Genomic DNA, 14,188 nt, shown 5'->3' with positions numbered 1-14,188 from the left:
TCCTCATAAGTCATGTGTTCCAGTCCCCTAATCATTTTTGTTGCCCTCCGCTGGACTCTTTCCAATTTTTCCACATCCTTCTTGTAGTGTGGGGCCCAAAAGTGGACACAGTACTCCAGATGAAGCCTCACCAATATCAAATAGAGGGGAACGATCATGTCCCTCGATCTGCTGGCAATGCCCCTATATACATCCCAAAATGCCATTGGCCTTCTTGGCAACAAGGGCACATTGTTGACTCATATCCAGCTTCTCGTCCACTGTAACCCCTAGGTCCTTTTCTGCAGAAATGCTGCCGAGCCATTCGGTCCCTAGTCTGTAGCGGTGCATGGGATTCTTCCGTCCTAAGTGCAGGACTCTGCACTTGTCTTTGTTGAACCTCATCAGATTTCTTTTGGCCCAATCCTCTAATTTGTCTAGGTCCCTCTGTATCCTATCCCTACCCTCCAGCGTATCTACCACTCCTCCCAGTTTAGTATCATCCGCAAATTTGCTGAGAGTGCAATCTACACCATCCTCCAGATCATTTATGAAGATATTGAACAAAACTGGCCCCAGGACCGACCCTTGGGACACTCCACTTGATACCCGCTGCCAACTAGACATGGAGCCATTGATCACTACCCGTTGAGCCCGACAATCTAGCCAACTTTCTATCCACCTTCTAGTCCATTCATCCAGCCCATACTTCTTTAACTTGCTGGCAAGAATACTGTGGGAGACCATGTCAAAAGCTTTGCTAAAGTCAAGGAACAACACGTCCACTGCTTTCCCCTCATCCACATAGACAGTTATCTCGTCATAGAAGGCAATTAGATTAGTCAGGCATGACTTCGACTTGGTGAATCCATGCTGACTGTTCCTGATCCCTTTCCTCTCCTCTAAGTGCTTCAGAATTGATTCCTTGAGGACCTGCTCTATGGTTTTTCCAGCGACTGAGGTGAGGCTGACTGGCCTGTAGTTCCCAGGATCCTCCTTCTTCCCTTTTTTAAAGATGGGCACTACATTAGCCTTTTTCCAGTCGTCCGGGACTTCCCCGGATCGCCATGAGTTTTCAAAGATAATGGCCAATGTCTCTGCAATCACATCTGCCAACTCCTTTAGCAGTCTCGGATGCAACGCATCTGGCCCCATGGACTTGTGCTCGTCCAGCTTTTCTAAATAGTCCCGAACCACTTCTTTCTCCACAGAGGGCTGGTTACCTCCTCCCCATGCTGTGCTGCCCAGTGCAGTAGTCTGGGAGCTGACCTTGTTCGTGAAGTCAGAGGCAAAAAAAGGATTGAGTACATTAGCTTTTTCCATGTCCTCCGTCACTAGGTTGCCTCCCTCATTCAGTAAGGGCCCACACTTTCCTTGACTTTCTTCTTGTTGCTAACATACCTGAAGAAACCCTTCTTGTTACTCTTAACATCTCTTGCTAACTGCAACTCCAGGTGGGATTTGGCCTTCCTGATTACACTCCTGCATCCCCGAGCAATATTTTTATACTCTTCCCTGGTCATTTGTCCAATCTTCCACTTCTTGTAAGCTTCTTTTTTGTGTTTAAGATCAGCAAGGATTTCACTGTTAAGCTAAGCTGGTCGCCTGCCATATTTACTATTCTTTCTACACATCGGGATGGCTTTTTCCTGTAACCTCAATAAGGATTCTTTAAAATACAGCCAGCTCTCCTGGACTCCTTTCCCTCTTGTGTTATTCTCCCAGGGGATCCTGCCCATCAGTTCCCTGAGGGAGTCAAAGTCTGCTTTTCTAAAGTCCAGGGTCCGTATTCTGCTGCTCTCCTTTCTTCCTTGTGTCAGGATCCTGAACTCGACCATCTCATGGTCACTGCCTCTCAGGTTCCCATCCACTTTAGCTTCCCCTACTAATTCTTCCTGGTTTGTGAGCAGCAGGTCAAGAAGAGCTCTGCCCCTAGTTGGTTCCTCCAGCACTTGCACCTGGAAATTGTCCCCTACCCTTTCCAAAAACTTCCTGGATTGTCTGTGCACCGCCGTATTGCTCTCCCAGCAGATATCAGGGTGATCGAAGTCTTCCATGAGAACCAGGGCCTGAGATCTAGTAACTTCCGTGAGTTGCCGGAAGAAAGCCTCGTCCACCTCATCCCCCTGGTCTGGTGGTCTATAGCAGACTCCCTCCACAACATCACCCTTGTTGCTCACTCTTCTAAACTTAATCCAGAGACACTCAGGTTTTTCTGCAGTTTCATACTTGAGCTCTGAGCAGTCATGCTGCTCCCTTACATACAGTTCAACTCCCCCACTTTTCTGCCCTGCCTGTCCTTCCTGAACAGTTTATATCCATCCATGAGAGTACTCCAGTCATGTGAGTTATCCCACCAAGTCTCTGTTATTCCAATCACATCGTAATTCCTTGACTGTGCCAGGACTTCCAGTTCTCCCTGCTTGTTTCCCAGGCTTCTTGTATTTGTGTATAGGCACTTGAGACAACTTGCTGATCGTCCCTCTTTCTCAGTATGAGGCAGGACCCCTGACCTCTCGTGCGCTCCTGCTTGTGCTTCCTCCTGGTATCCCACTTCCCCACTTACCTCAGGGCTTTGGTCTCCTTCCCCCGGTGAACCTAGTTAAAAGCCCTCCTCACTAGGTTAGTCAGCCTGCTTCCGAAGATGCTCTTCCCTCTCTTCGTTAGGTGGAGCCCGTCTCTGCCTAGCACTCCTCCTTCTTGGAATACCATCCCATGGTCAAAGAATCCAAAGCCTTCTCTCCGACACCACCTGCGTAGCCATTCGTTGACTTCCATGATTCGACGGTCTCTGCCCAGGCCTTTTCCTTCCACGGGGAGGATGGACGAGAACACCACTTGCGCCTCAAACTCCTTTATCCTTCTTCCCAGAGCCACATAGTCCGCAGTGATCCGCTCAAGGTCATTCTTGGCAGTATCATTGGTGCCCAAGTGGAGAAGCAGGAAGGGGACACCATCTTGGACACTTTTGAGGAGAGTAATGGGTCTTCATGAGAGTTAACGATGTTGGAGTTGTGGGGACATGTATGGTGCTGTCGAGTGTCCCATCAAAAGGCCTGCTTAGATCCCCCTGGATGGCCAGACATAGCCATCACACCTGAATAGCAGGTTTCCCCTTTGACAATACTGAAGGGCCTGGTACCGAACAATGATCAGAACCAACAGGTTCCTTCCTGACTGCCAGCACTGACACTGCCAAGTCTTGCACGGTGTCTGTGTAGGTGACAGAGTTAATGGTGCCGACTTCTGTGGTACTGAGACAGAGGAGTACCCTGACTTAGGTCACGCTCTACTGTGATCTCCATGCCTGGCTGTCTTCGGTGCGGGGATTGACAGCCAACAGTTTTTTGTGCCTTTTCTTGGGCACTAGAGATGGTGAATGGTGCCGGGACTCCAGTAGGCTCCTTACTGACGCTGGGCCCCACTCTATGCCCAGTCAGACTGGCCTGGCTCAGATGGAGGTCTCAGTGCTGCCTCCATGAGCAAAAACTTAGCCTGGTCCTTCCTCATGCAGGGCTTAAAGTCTGTGCAGATCTGGCAGCGGTCCTCCATGTGAGCTTCTCCCAGGACCCAGGCACTTGCAGCAGCTTGAAAGCAGGTCACTCAGGGGCATAGCCTTGTTGCAGGAGGCGCAGGGCTTGAAGCCCGATGACCAAGGAATGCCTTGGCACCAGGTAACAGACAAAAACATCGCTAACTCAGTAAGTTACCAACTTACACTAAAATTGACAAAAACTATTTACAACTAGCTAACTATGTAAAAATATATAAAAGAGAAGACATCTGAGAGAGCCAGCCAAAGCAAGGATAGCAGTTCCAGCAACCATCAGGGGAGATATAAAAGAACTGAGGGAGCACAGGGTGCTTTATACTGGCGCTATAGGCATGCAGCAGGAGAGGGCATTCAAGCAACCCTGACGGTACCACTGAGGGAAAAATTTCCAGCGACTATGCTTGGGGCATGCACACACCTAGAGTGGAATGCACATGTGCAATCACTCAAAGAATATGCATATACATGAAGTATACATAAGGCTTTCAGGTCAGGTAAAAGAGGAAGCAAAGATAAGAAATTTACTTGACTTCAAAGCCATTTATTGAGAGTACTAATTACTTCTGACCTGTGACAATGATAGAAAGAGTCACTTTGTTCTAATATTGAACAAGAAACTTTATTAGAATATGGGGAATAGTATTATCTCTAAAGCTACTTTGTCTCTCTCTGCTGCGCTATAGAGCTTCCCCCAGGACCCTTCCCAGTCCTTGCCCTGCCTGGCTTGCTGTTACAGAGTTAAAGAAATAGTACACATATCACCATGGCTTCTAAGCTTTATTGCTATAAGATGTCACCAAAAAACTAACTAAACAAAAGCAGTCATTCTGAAGAAACAAATTGCAAGAACCATTTTCAGTTTCTTGCTTGGTAGTAAGGTCACAGTGAGTGATGAATTTTTAAAGACTGAAGAAATTTAACTTTACCCTTTTGGATTAATTCATTTGTTTTATTCACAAATAGTCTGAATTATGCATTCTGGCATGGTGTCTGCAGTTAGGCATTCTGGGGATGAATCTATAGCAGTGGTTCTCAAAGCCGGTGCGCTGTTTGTTCAGGGAAAGCCCCTGGTGGGCTGGACTGGTTTGTTTACCTACCGCATCCGCAGGTTCGGCCGATCGCGGCTCCCACTGGCCGCAGTTTGACAAATTGACAAAAGTGTAATGTTATTACCAAAAGATAATAATACAAGTTATGGAAATATCCTATGTATTTACTGAACAGAAATAAGTGATATACCAATACAACATCTTTAAAAAACGGACCATACTGCACACTCTAGCAGGTGTGTTTAAAGTGACATACCTTTGATTTCATTTTTCTCCATTTCTTTCAGTGCCTGAACAAATGCCAACTGACTCTCGGTAAGTGGCCAACTGTTATACAACACCAGTGCTTGTATAGTGTACTTGTGAGTCTGTGAAGCCAAAGGCAATATATTAATCAGCTGATGACATTAATATGCATCCACAGTGAGCATCCCAAAGTATTTCAGTAAACTGTTAGACATTGAACACAGGCTGCCTAACTACGGCAAGAGAAGCCATAGATTAGTTCACAAACTTATACATGTCACATTATTCACAAGAATCTCAAAAGAAGTCTCAGTACTAATGCCAAACTACACTGTTGTAATTTCCTTCTAGAACTGCACACTCACTATCAAAGTGAAACTAAGTTGAGCTATAGAATAAGTAACTACACTCCTTTAAGGTTTTAATGTAACATTTTCCTGAGCATATGGTGCACAAAGACTTCTTTTCTTCTATAAAACCATAAACCCTCAACAGCTCCCTGAGTTTTGAATGCTCAGACTGTAGAGTTATGTTTGTAGAAGATTATCGTTTAGAGATGCTCCCTCATAACGTACAGTATTATGAACATAGGAATTTGGAGATGTGCCCTGGAGGCGCAGATTGGGAACATCACATGGCTGTGTGCAGCAGTACACCACAGTAACTCTCCAGTTTGTTTTATTAAAGTTTTATTCCTTTCTCATTCACTGGTTTGTTATTTAATGAACCTCATGATTATTACATAGACGAGGACATATGATTATCTTTTCAATAGAGATATGTGACTAGAATGCTGAACTCTTCATTATTTACAATGAATAGTAAATTATTCTAAGAGTATCTCTTATTCTCTTCAACTACTAATGTTATCTCTGTGGTAAAGAAACAACTGAAAGTAGGCATGATTCATCTACCTGTAAAGTTAACATTTTATTGAAATTAAACCCCAGTCTTAAGAACAAAAAAAAAAAAAATCACATTTAGCTAACAGGAGAGCAATTGGATACAGAAAAAAAAGCACTGTTTGGCAGCAGGAATATGTCCACATTATTTTCCTACAAATATGTAAATGATGTCAGGTGAAGGCCAAGGGATCCTTCGTACCATAAGTTTTGATCTCCCTCCTAAAAAATTCTTGCCTCGAATAATGGGCAATTTTTTTTCATGTGCTGCATAATGGAACATGAACTTATAAGAAGTCTCTCTCCAGAAGTATCACATGTCGACTCCAAATGTCTTACAAAATTTTACATGGAACAGATGAAGTGCCTGCATTTCATTTGACCCCGACTCTATCTTGGGATGTCTTTCTTTTTCTAGATTGTAAATTCTTCCTTGTCTTCCTACATATCTGTACTTCATCTAGCACACTTTGAACACTATTGTAATATAAATAAATACAAACAACATAGTAAATAATCTTTCCGAGGGCCTGGCTCTGGAGGACTTCTTACCATTTAGAAGCTGGGATGGGTGGCAGAATAGGGACCCTGTTTTTTCATTGGTTTCCTGGACACACATTACTCTGCTTGGGAAATTTTGTGCTGTGGTATGAAGACATTAGAGAAACACTAGGAGCATGGATGGACATAAGGACTTCTCACGCCCTAGCTTTCCAAGTTGTCACACCTGAGAAGCAGTCTGCCTCACTGAATGGGGAGCTATTGGTGACTCTGGTGCCACACAGCAAGCTACTGAAAAGTGGACTAATATAATTGAATTTAGTGTCAAGGGGATTCCCAAACAAATATTTATGCAGAGATGCAGAGATACTCACTGGCTCTAGTGGAGGGTTGCCATGGTTATCATTCTGAATTTAATCATAAACCCTTCGGCTGTTTGTGAAGTTTCAGCTGTTTTCCATAGACACTTTGGAAGATAGCAAAGACAACAACCGCCAACAAGGAAGATTACCTTGCAAGTACAGATATATGAAAAGTTTTTTAAAGTATTCCCAAACATCAAATCTATAAAACATTCTTGCAGTTTACTTGGAAATGAGTGAGTGTCATGCCAATGACAAGTAAAGCTTTTCAAACTGTATATTGCTTCAAGGCTGTTTAGCATAATTCTAATTAGGCAGGCCAAAAAAGAATTTGAAGAGTAACTAGCCAAAGACTCAAAAATTGTCAGCAAGAAGTTTTGTAAATACATTAGAAGCAGGAAGTCTGCCAACAATCATAGGGACCATTGGATGATCGACATGCTAAAGGAGCACTCAAGGAAGATAAGGCCATTTTGAAGAAGTTAAATGAATTCTTTGCATCGGTCTTCACTACAGAGGATGTGAGGGAGATTCCCTCACCTGAGCCATTCTTTTTAGATGACAGATCTGAGGAAATGTTCCAGATTGAAGTGTCAATAGAGGAAGTTTTGGAAAAAATGATAAATTAAACAGTAATAAGTCACCAGGACCAGATGGTATTAACCCAAGAGGTCTGAAGGAACTCAAATATGAAATTGCAGAACTACTAACTCTGGTATGTAATCTATCATTTAAAGTAGCTTCTGTACCAGATGACTGGAGGATAGCTAATGTGATGCTGATTTTTTTTAAAAGGCTCCAGAGGCGATCCTGCCAATTACAGGCCAGTGAGCCTAACTTCAGTGCCAGGCAAACTGATTGAAACTATAGTAAAGAACAGAATTATCAGACTCATAGATGAACACAATTTGTTGTGGGGGAGTCAACATGGCTTTTCTAAAGGGAAATCATGCCTTACCAATCTATTAGAATTCTTTGAGGGGGCAACAAACATGTGGACAAGGGTAATCTACTGGATAGCATGCACTTAGACTTTCAGAAAGCCTTAGACAAGGTCCCTCCCTAAAGGGTCTTAAGTAAAATAACCAGTCATGAGATAAGAGGGGACATCTTCTCATGGATCAGTAACTGTTTAAAAGACAGGAAACAAAGGGTAGCAATAAATGGTCAGTTTTCAGAATGGAAAGAACAGTGGTGTTCATCAGGAATATGTACTGGGACCAGTGCTGTTCAACATATTCATAAATGATCTGGAAAAAGGGGGAAACAGTGAGGTGGCAAAATTTGCAGACAATACAAAATTTCTCAAGATAGTTAAGTCCAAAGCAGACTGAGAAGAGTTACAAAGGGATCTCACAAAACTGGGTGACTGGGACACCAAATGGCAGATTGCATTTATCAACATTGAATTTCAAGTAATGTACATTGGAAAACATAATCCCAAGTTTACATAAAAAATGACGGGATCTAAATTAGCTGTTACCACTCAAGAAAGATCTTGGAGTCATTGTGGATAGTTCTCTGAAAATATCCTCTCAATGTACAGCAGCAGTTAATAAAGCTAACAATATTACGAACCATTAGGAAAGGGATATCTAAGAAGACAGATAATTATCATAATGCCACTATATAAATCCATGGTACACCCACAGCTTGAATTCTGTGTGAAGTTCTGGTCACCCCATCTCAAAAAAGATATATTGGAATTGGAAAAAGTACAGAAAAGGGCAACAAAAATGATTAAGGGTATGGAATAGATTCCAAATGAGGAGAGAGAAAAAAGGTTGGGACTTGAGTTTGGAAAAGAGACTACTAATAGGGGATATCCTACAGGTCTATAGAATCATGAATGGTGTGGAGAAAGTGAATAAGGAAGTGTTATTTATTCCTTCACATAACACAAGAACCAGGGGTAACCCTGCGAAATTAATAGGCAGCAGGTTTAAAACAAACTCAAGGAAGTACTTCTCATAATGCACAGTCAACCTGTGGAACTCATTGCCAGGGGATGTTGTGAAGGCCAAAACTATAATGGGGTTAAAAAAAGAATTAGATAAGTTCATGGAGGATAGGTCCATCAATGGCTATTAGCCAACATGGTCAGGGATGTAACCCCATGCTCTGGATGTCTCTAGCCTCTGACTGCCAGAAGCTGGGAGTGGATAACAGGGGATGGATCACTCAATGATTACCTGTTCTGTTCATTCCCTCTGAAGTACCTGCCATTGGCCGCTGTTGGAAGACAGGATACTGGGCTAGATGGACCATTGGTCTGACCCAGGATGGCCATTCTTATGAGACAGTAGTTTATCTCAGAAAGTCTTTGGGAATGAAAATGCTTATATACCTAGAAAATATTTTTGATTGTAACAGAGTCAGAAGACTTCCTAAGACTGTATCTTGGGCTAGGTACATCTGTAATAGACACTGGGTTTTTCAGCAAAGTATAGAAAATATTTTAATCCCTTTCTATTCCCTGCTTCAAGATGGAATCCATAATAAATATGTGCCAGAAAATATCTGTTATCTCTGCCAGAGAACATGAACACATTTCTCAGAGGAAGTGGCTTTGCCCCCTTCCTTACCCAGGCTATACTACAGGAACATCTAGAGGTGTTTGTTGGATGCAAGAAAGACTAAAAATCTGGCAAACAAGAAGCAAGAGTTCATCTCTGACATTCTGCTTGGCTGGAATTAGTGATTTGGGATTTACTGATGACAAACACTATATAAGAGCTAAGTGTTAATAAATAAATAAATAAATAAATAAATAAATAATAATAAAGTAGAAGAGAAAGAACTTAATGTTATTAGAACCCCATACTTTTCTAAATTTGCACACTCTAGAATTCTGGAAACAGATCACTCCAAGATAGGATGGGAAACTTCTTTTGGGTGTTAAAGAATAGCTGGGTTACAGGAGCCTCACTAAGCTCGTACATAGAAATACTTTCAGTCTTGAATGCTCTCAGGAATTCATCAAAGTTTCCATACAATTGGAAGAAATATTCGGAGTCCCTGAGTGTGCTCCCAATTTCTGTATCTATTTTCATTTCCCCACTACCCCAGAAAGTCTTGAATCATAGAATATCAGGGTTGGCAGGGACCTCAGGAGGTCATCTAGTCCAACCCCCTGCTCAAAGCAGGACCAATCCCCAACTAAATCATCCCTGCCAGGGCTTTGTCAAGCCTGACCTTAAAAACCTCAAAGGAAGGAGATTCCACCACCTCCCTAGGTAACGCATTCCAGTGCTTCACCACGCTCCTAGTGAAAAAGTTTTTCCTAATATCCAACCTAAACATCCCCCTTTTACTCCTCGTTCTGTCATCTGCTACCACTGAGAACAGTCTAGATCCATCCTCTTTGGAACCCCCTTTTGAAAGCAGCTATCAAATCCCCCCTCATTCTTCTCTTCTGCAGACTAAACAATCACAGTTCCCTCAGCCTCTCCTCATAAGTCATGTGTTCCAGTCCCCTAATCATTTTTGTTGCCCTCTGCTGGACTCTTTCCAATTTTTCCACATCCTTCTTGTAGTGTGGGGCCCAAAACTGGACGCAGTACTCCAGATGAGGCCTCACCAACATTGAATAGAGGGGAACGATCACGTCCCTTGATCTGCTGGCAATGCCCCTACTTATACAGCCCAAAATGCCATTGGCCTTCTTGGCAACAAGGGCACACTGTTGACTCATATCCAGCTTCTCGTCCACTGTCATCCCTAGGTCCTTTTCTGCAGAACGGCTGCCTAGCCACTCGGTCCCTAGTCTGTAGTGGTGCATGGGATTCTTCCATCCTAAGTGCAGGACTCTGCACTTGTCTTTGTTGAACCTCATCAGATTTCTTTTGGCCCAATCCTCTAATTTGTCTAGGTCCCTCTGTATCCTATCCCTACCCTCCAGCGTATCTACCTCTCCTCCCAGTTTGGTGTCATCTGCAAACTTGCTGAGGGTGTAGTCCACGCCATCCTCCAGATCATTAATGAAGATATTGAACAAAACTGGCCCCAGGACCGACCCTTTGGGCACTCCACTTGATACCCGCTGCCAACTAGACATGGAGCCATTGATCACTACCCGTTGAGCCCGACAATCTAGCCAGCTTACTATCCACCTTCTAGTCCATTCATCCAGCCCATACTTCTTTAACTTGCTGGCAAGAATACTGTGGGAGACCGTATCAAAAGCTTTGCTAAAGTCAAGGAATAACATGTCCACTGCTTTCCCCTCATCCACATAGACAGTTATCTTGTCGTAGAAGGCAGTTAGATTAGTCAGGCATGACTTGGCCTTGGTGAATCCATGCTGACTTTTCCTGATCACTGTCCTCTCCTCTAAGTGCTTCAGAATTGATTCCTTGAGGATCTGCTCCACGATTTTTCCAGGGACTGAGGTGAGGCTGACTAGCCTGTAGTTCCCCAGGTCCTCCTTCTTCCCTTTTTTAAAGATGGGCACTACATTAGCCTTTTTCCAGTTGTCCGGGACCTCCTCCGATCGCCATGAGTTTTCAAAGAAAATGGCCAATGACTCTGCAATCACATCCGCCAACTCCTTTTGCATTCTCGGATGCAGCGCATCCAGCCCCGTGGACTTGTGCGTGAAGACAGAGGCAAAAAAAGGATTGAATACATTAGCTTTTTCCACATCCTCTGTCACCAGGTTGCCTCCCTCATTCAGTAAGGGGTCCATACTTTCCTTGACTTTCTTCTTGTTGCTAACATACCTGAAGAAACCCTTCTTGTTACTCTTAACATCTCTTGCTAGCTGCAACTCCAAGTGTGATTTGGCCTTTCTGATTTCACTCCTGCATGCCTGAGCAATATTTTTATACTCCTCCCTGGTCATTTGTCCAATCTTCCACTTCTTGTAAGCTTCTTTTTTGTGTTTAAGATCAGCAAGGATTTCACTGTTAAGCCAAGCTGGTTGCCTGTCATATTTACTATTCTTTCTACACATCGGGATGGTTTGTTCCTGTAACCTCAATAAGGATTCTTTAAAATACAGCCAGCTTTCCTGGACTCCTTTCCCCCTTGTGTTATTCTCCTAGGGGATCCTGCCCATCAGTTCCCTGAGGGAGTCAAAGTCTGCTTTTCTGTATTCTGCTGCTCTCCTTTCTTCCTTGTGTCAGGATCCTGAACTTGATCATCTCATGGTCACTGCCTCTCAGGTTCCCATCCACTTTTGCTTCCCCTACTAATTCTTCCTGGTTTGTGAGCAGCAGGTCAAGAAGCGCTTTGCCCCTAGTTGGTTCCTCCAGCACTTGCACCTGGAAATTGTCCCCTACCCTTTCCAAAAACTTCTTGGATTGTCTGTGCACCACTGTACTGCACTCCCAGCAGATATCAGGGTGATTGAAGTCTCCCATGAGAACCGGGGCCTGAGATCTAGTAACGTTAGTTTCGTTAGTTGCGAAAGAAAGCCTTGTCCACCTCATTCACCTGGTCTGGTGGTCTATAGCAGACTCCCTCCACGACATCACCCTTGTTGCTCACACTTCTAAACTTAATCCAGAGACCCTCAGTTTTTCTGCAGTTTCATACTGGAGCTCTGAGCAGCGATGTTGCTCTCTTACATACAATGCAACTCCCCCACCTTTTCTGCCCTGCCTGTCCTTCCTGAACAGTTTATATCTATCCATGAGAGTACTGCAGTCATGTCAATTATCCCATCAAGTGTCTGTTATTCCAATCATAATTATAATTCACATCGTAATTCCTTGACTGTGCCAGGACTTCCAGTTCTCCCTGCTTGTTTCCCAGGCTTCTTGCATTTGTGTATAGGCACTTAAGATAACTCGCTGATCGTCCCGCTTTCTCAGAGAAAGATAATGAAGGACCATCAATAACAGGGCTTTGTGATCCTACCCATCTAGCTTTCCAGACCACAGTTCAACTTAATTTTACAATTCCTGGCAGGCCTTCTTGTATTCCAGGGCAGCAGAAGAGCAATACTCCAGTGAAGTACTCCTAATGATTGCATGCTTGGTATCTGGGATCCTTGGAAAATACAAAACTTTAGGAACTGTCTATTGAACTCTTGATTTCATGTTGTAAAAATGTAACTAATAATTATAATAAGTGGACTTACTGGGATTTTGTTCTGTGGGAAATATCACACTCTGCTTTTTAAAAATTCAATTTTAGGAGTTTAGCTTCTGATAGACTCTGCTCTGACTTCTGTTTTTCTTGGTGTTTCTAGACTAGTGAGCTCAGGAAATTGGTCAGAAGTGCTTCTCTAGTCTAACCAGTAAAGGCCACGTACGTTTGTTTTGAGATATTAATGCTTAATTGACAAGTCATCCTGCAACATCAAAAATTTAGCAGCAAAACTTTCTTTTTTGGTGGGGTGAGGGGAGGAGCTTTGAGCCCTAAATTGGAATCTAAGAACTAGATCTGCTGAAGTCCAATGGACCCTGAGTGAAGAAAAATCCTTAAGAGGAAAAAAACAGTTCCTCTCTGGGAAACCTAACACTCACCTAGGACAAGTCTGTACTCAGCCACTTGCATAGATGTATAAGCCTTCCTCCTTTTCACCTGCAATCCCCATTAAGCAGCCACTATAGCAGCAGCTCTTCTACTCTCCTCAGCACATGGACTGCTGCATGCTAGCAATCCTTAGTATGCAAACTACCCAAAACACATGTGTAGACCCTGGTGTATCACAGAAGAGTGCATACTACATTCTCTAAAGGAACAGTGCTGTGTGCATGTCCACCCTACCCCTGTATGCTCAATGCTGCTGCAACTTTGCATCACTCTCTATTGAGCACGGTGCCTAACAGACTTAGAACATAACCAGATATTGCTTTATCTTGTTAAAATAAGCAAGTCCCAAGAGTTTGTGTCCCCTTTGTCCTAGTAAATCATGCTGAAATGTTGAAAAGTCTATTGATAATAAAAATGGAATAGACAATCCTTCTGTAACAGCTGCAGCTTCCTGCAAGCCTGTCAGATCTAATACCACAAAAGTTTGGGAATAAATCCCATATGAAAAGTGCAGCCGCAGAAATGTCTAAGTCTGATGTCCACTGCTGCAGTCAACTGAGAGTGTGACATTCAGAGTACTGTCAGGAGAAGGAGAGATGGAGAAAGAGCTTCCGAGTGCCTGGTCTATGCCTTAAATATAGATCTTCTGCCCTTGAGATCTTTTGTTTTACTGGGCTGGCAAATCTGAGAACCAACAACCACAATTTATGTGGAGAAAACTAAAAATGTACCTTCAAATCTATTACAGTGGAACTCACTTCTAGTGTACTCAGAAACAGTGAACATCTCTACAGTGAAGACCTTAAAGTCCCACATTGTTCAGATTATTGCAGCATGCAATTAATATTCTGATTGTAATGAATCTGATTGTTTTCATATAAAAACTCATTTCACTATAAGAGAATTTAGGTGTATATACAGAATGTTAAATGGTGTTGATGTGATGGACTCATAATAATTCTTAGCACTTACATAATGCCTTTCATCCTTTAATTGTTTTACAAGTCTCACAACACTGTTTTGATGTATATAAATATTATTGAACCACTTTGCAGATGAAGAAACTGATGCACAGAAACTATGTTGTATTCTTGAGGGAACATTAAGTCTCTT

At 43.0% G+C, this 14,188-nt stretch overlaps 1 protein-coding gene across 1 annotated transcript in view; it reads right to left on the bottom strand.

Moving 5' to 3' along the window:
- The window catches only part of ADGB (androglobin), a 238,561-nt gene that overhangs the window by 32,209 nt on the left and 192,164 nt on the right, over nt 1-14,188 (bottom strand). The window contains exon 29 of the mRNA XM_077811784.1: nt 4,838-4,949. Coding sequence (XP_077667910.1) covers nt 4,838-4,949 — 112 coding nt within the window. The remainder of the gene's footprint in view (nt 1-4,837; nt 4,950-14,188) is intronic.

The sequence above is a fragment of the Eretmochelys imbricata genome, chromosome 3, assembly GCF_965152235.1.
Source record: "Eretmochelys imbricata isolate rEreImb1 chromosome 3, rEreImb1.hap1, whole genome shotgun sequence".
NCBI classification, from domain to species: Eukaryota; Metazoa; Chordata; order Testudines; family Cheloniidae; genus Eretmochelys; species Eretmochelys imbricata.
Note: the sequence above shows the minus strand (reverse complement) of the source record. Positions and strands in the feature narration are given on the sequence as shown.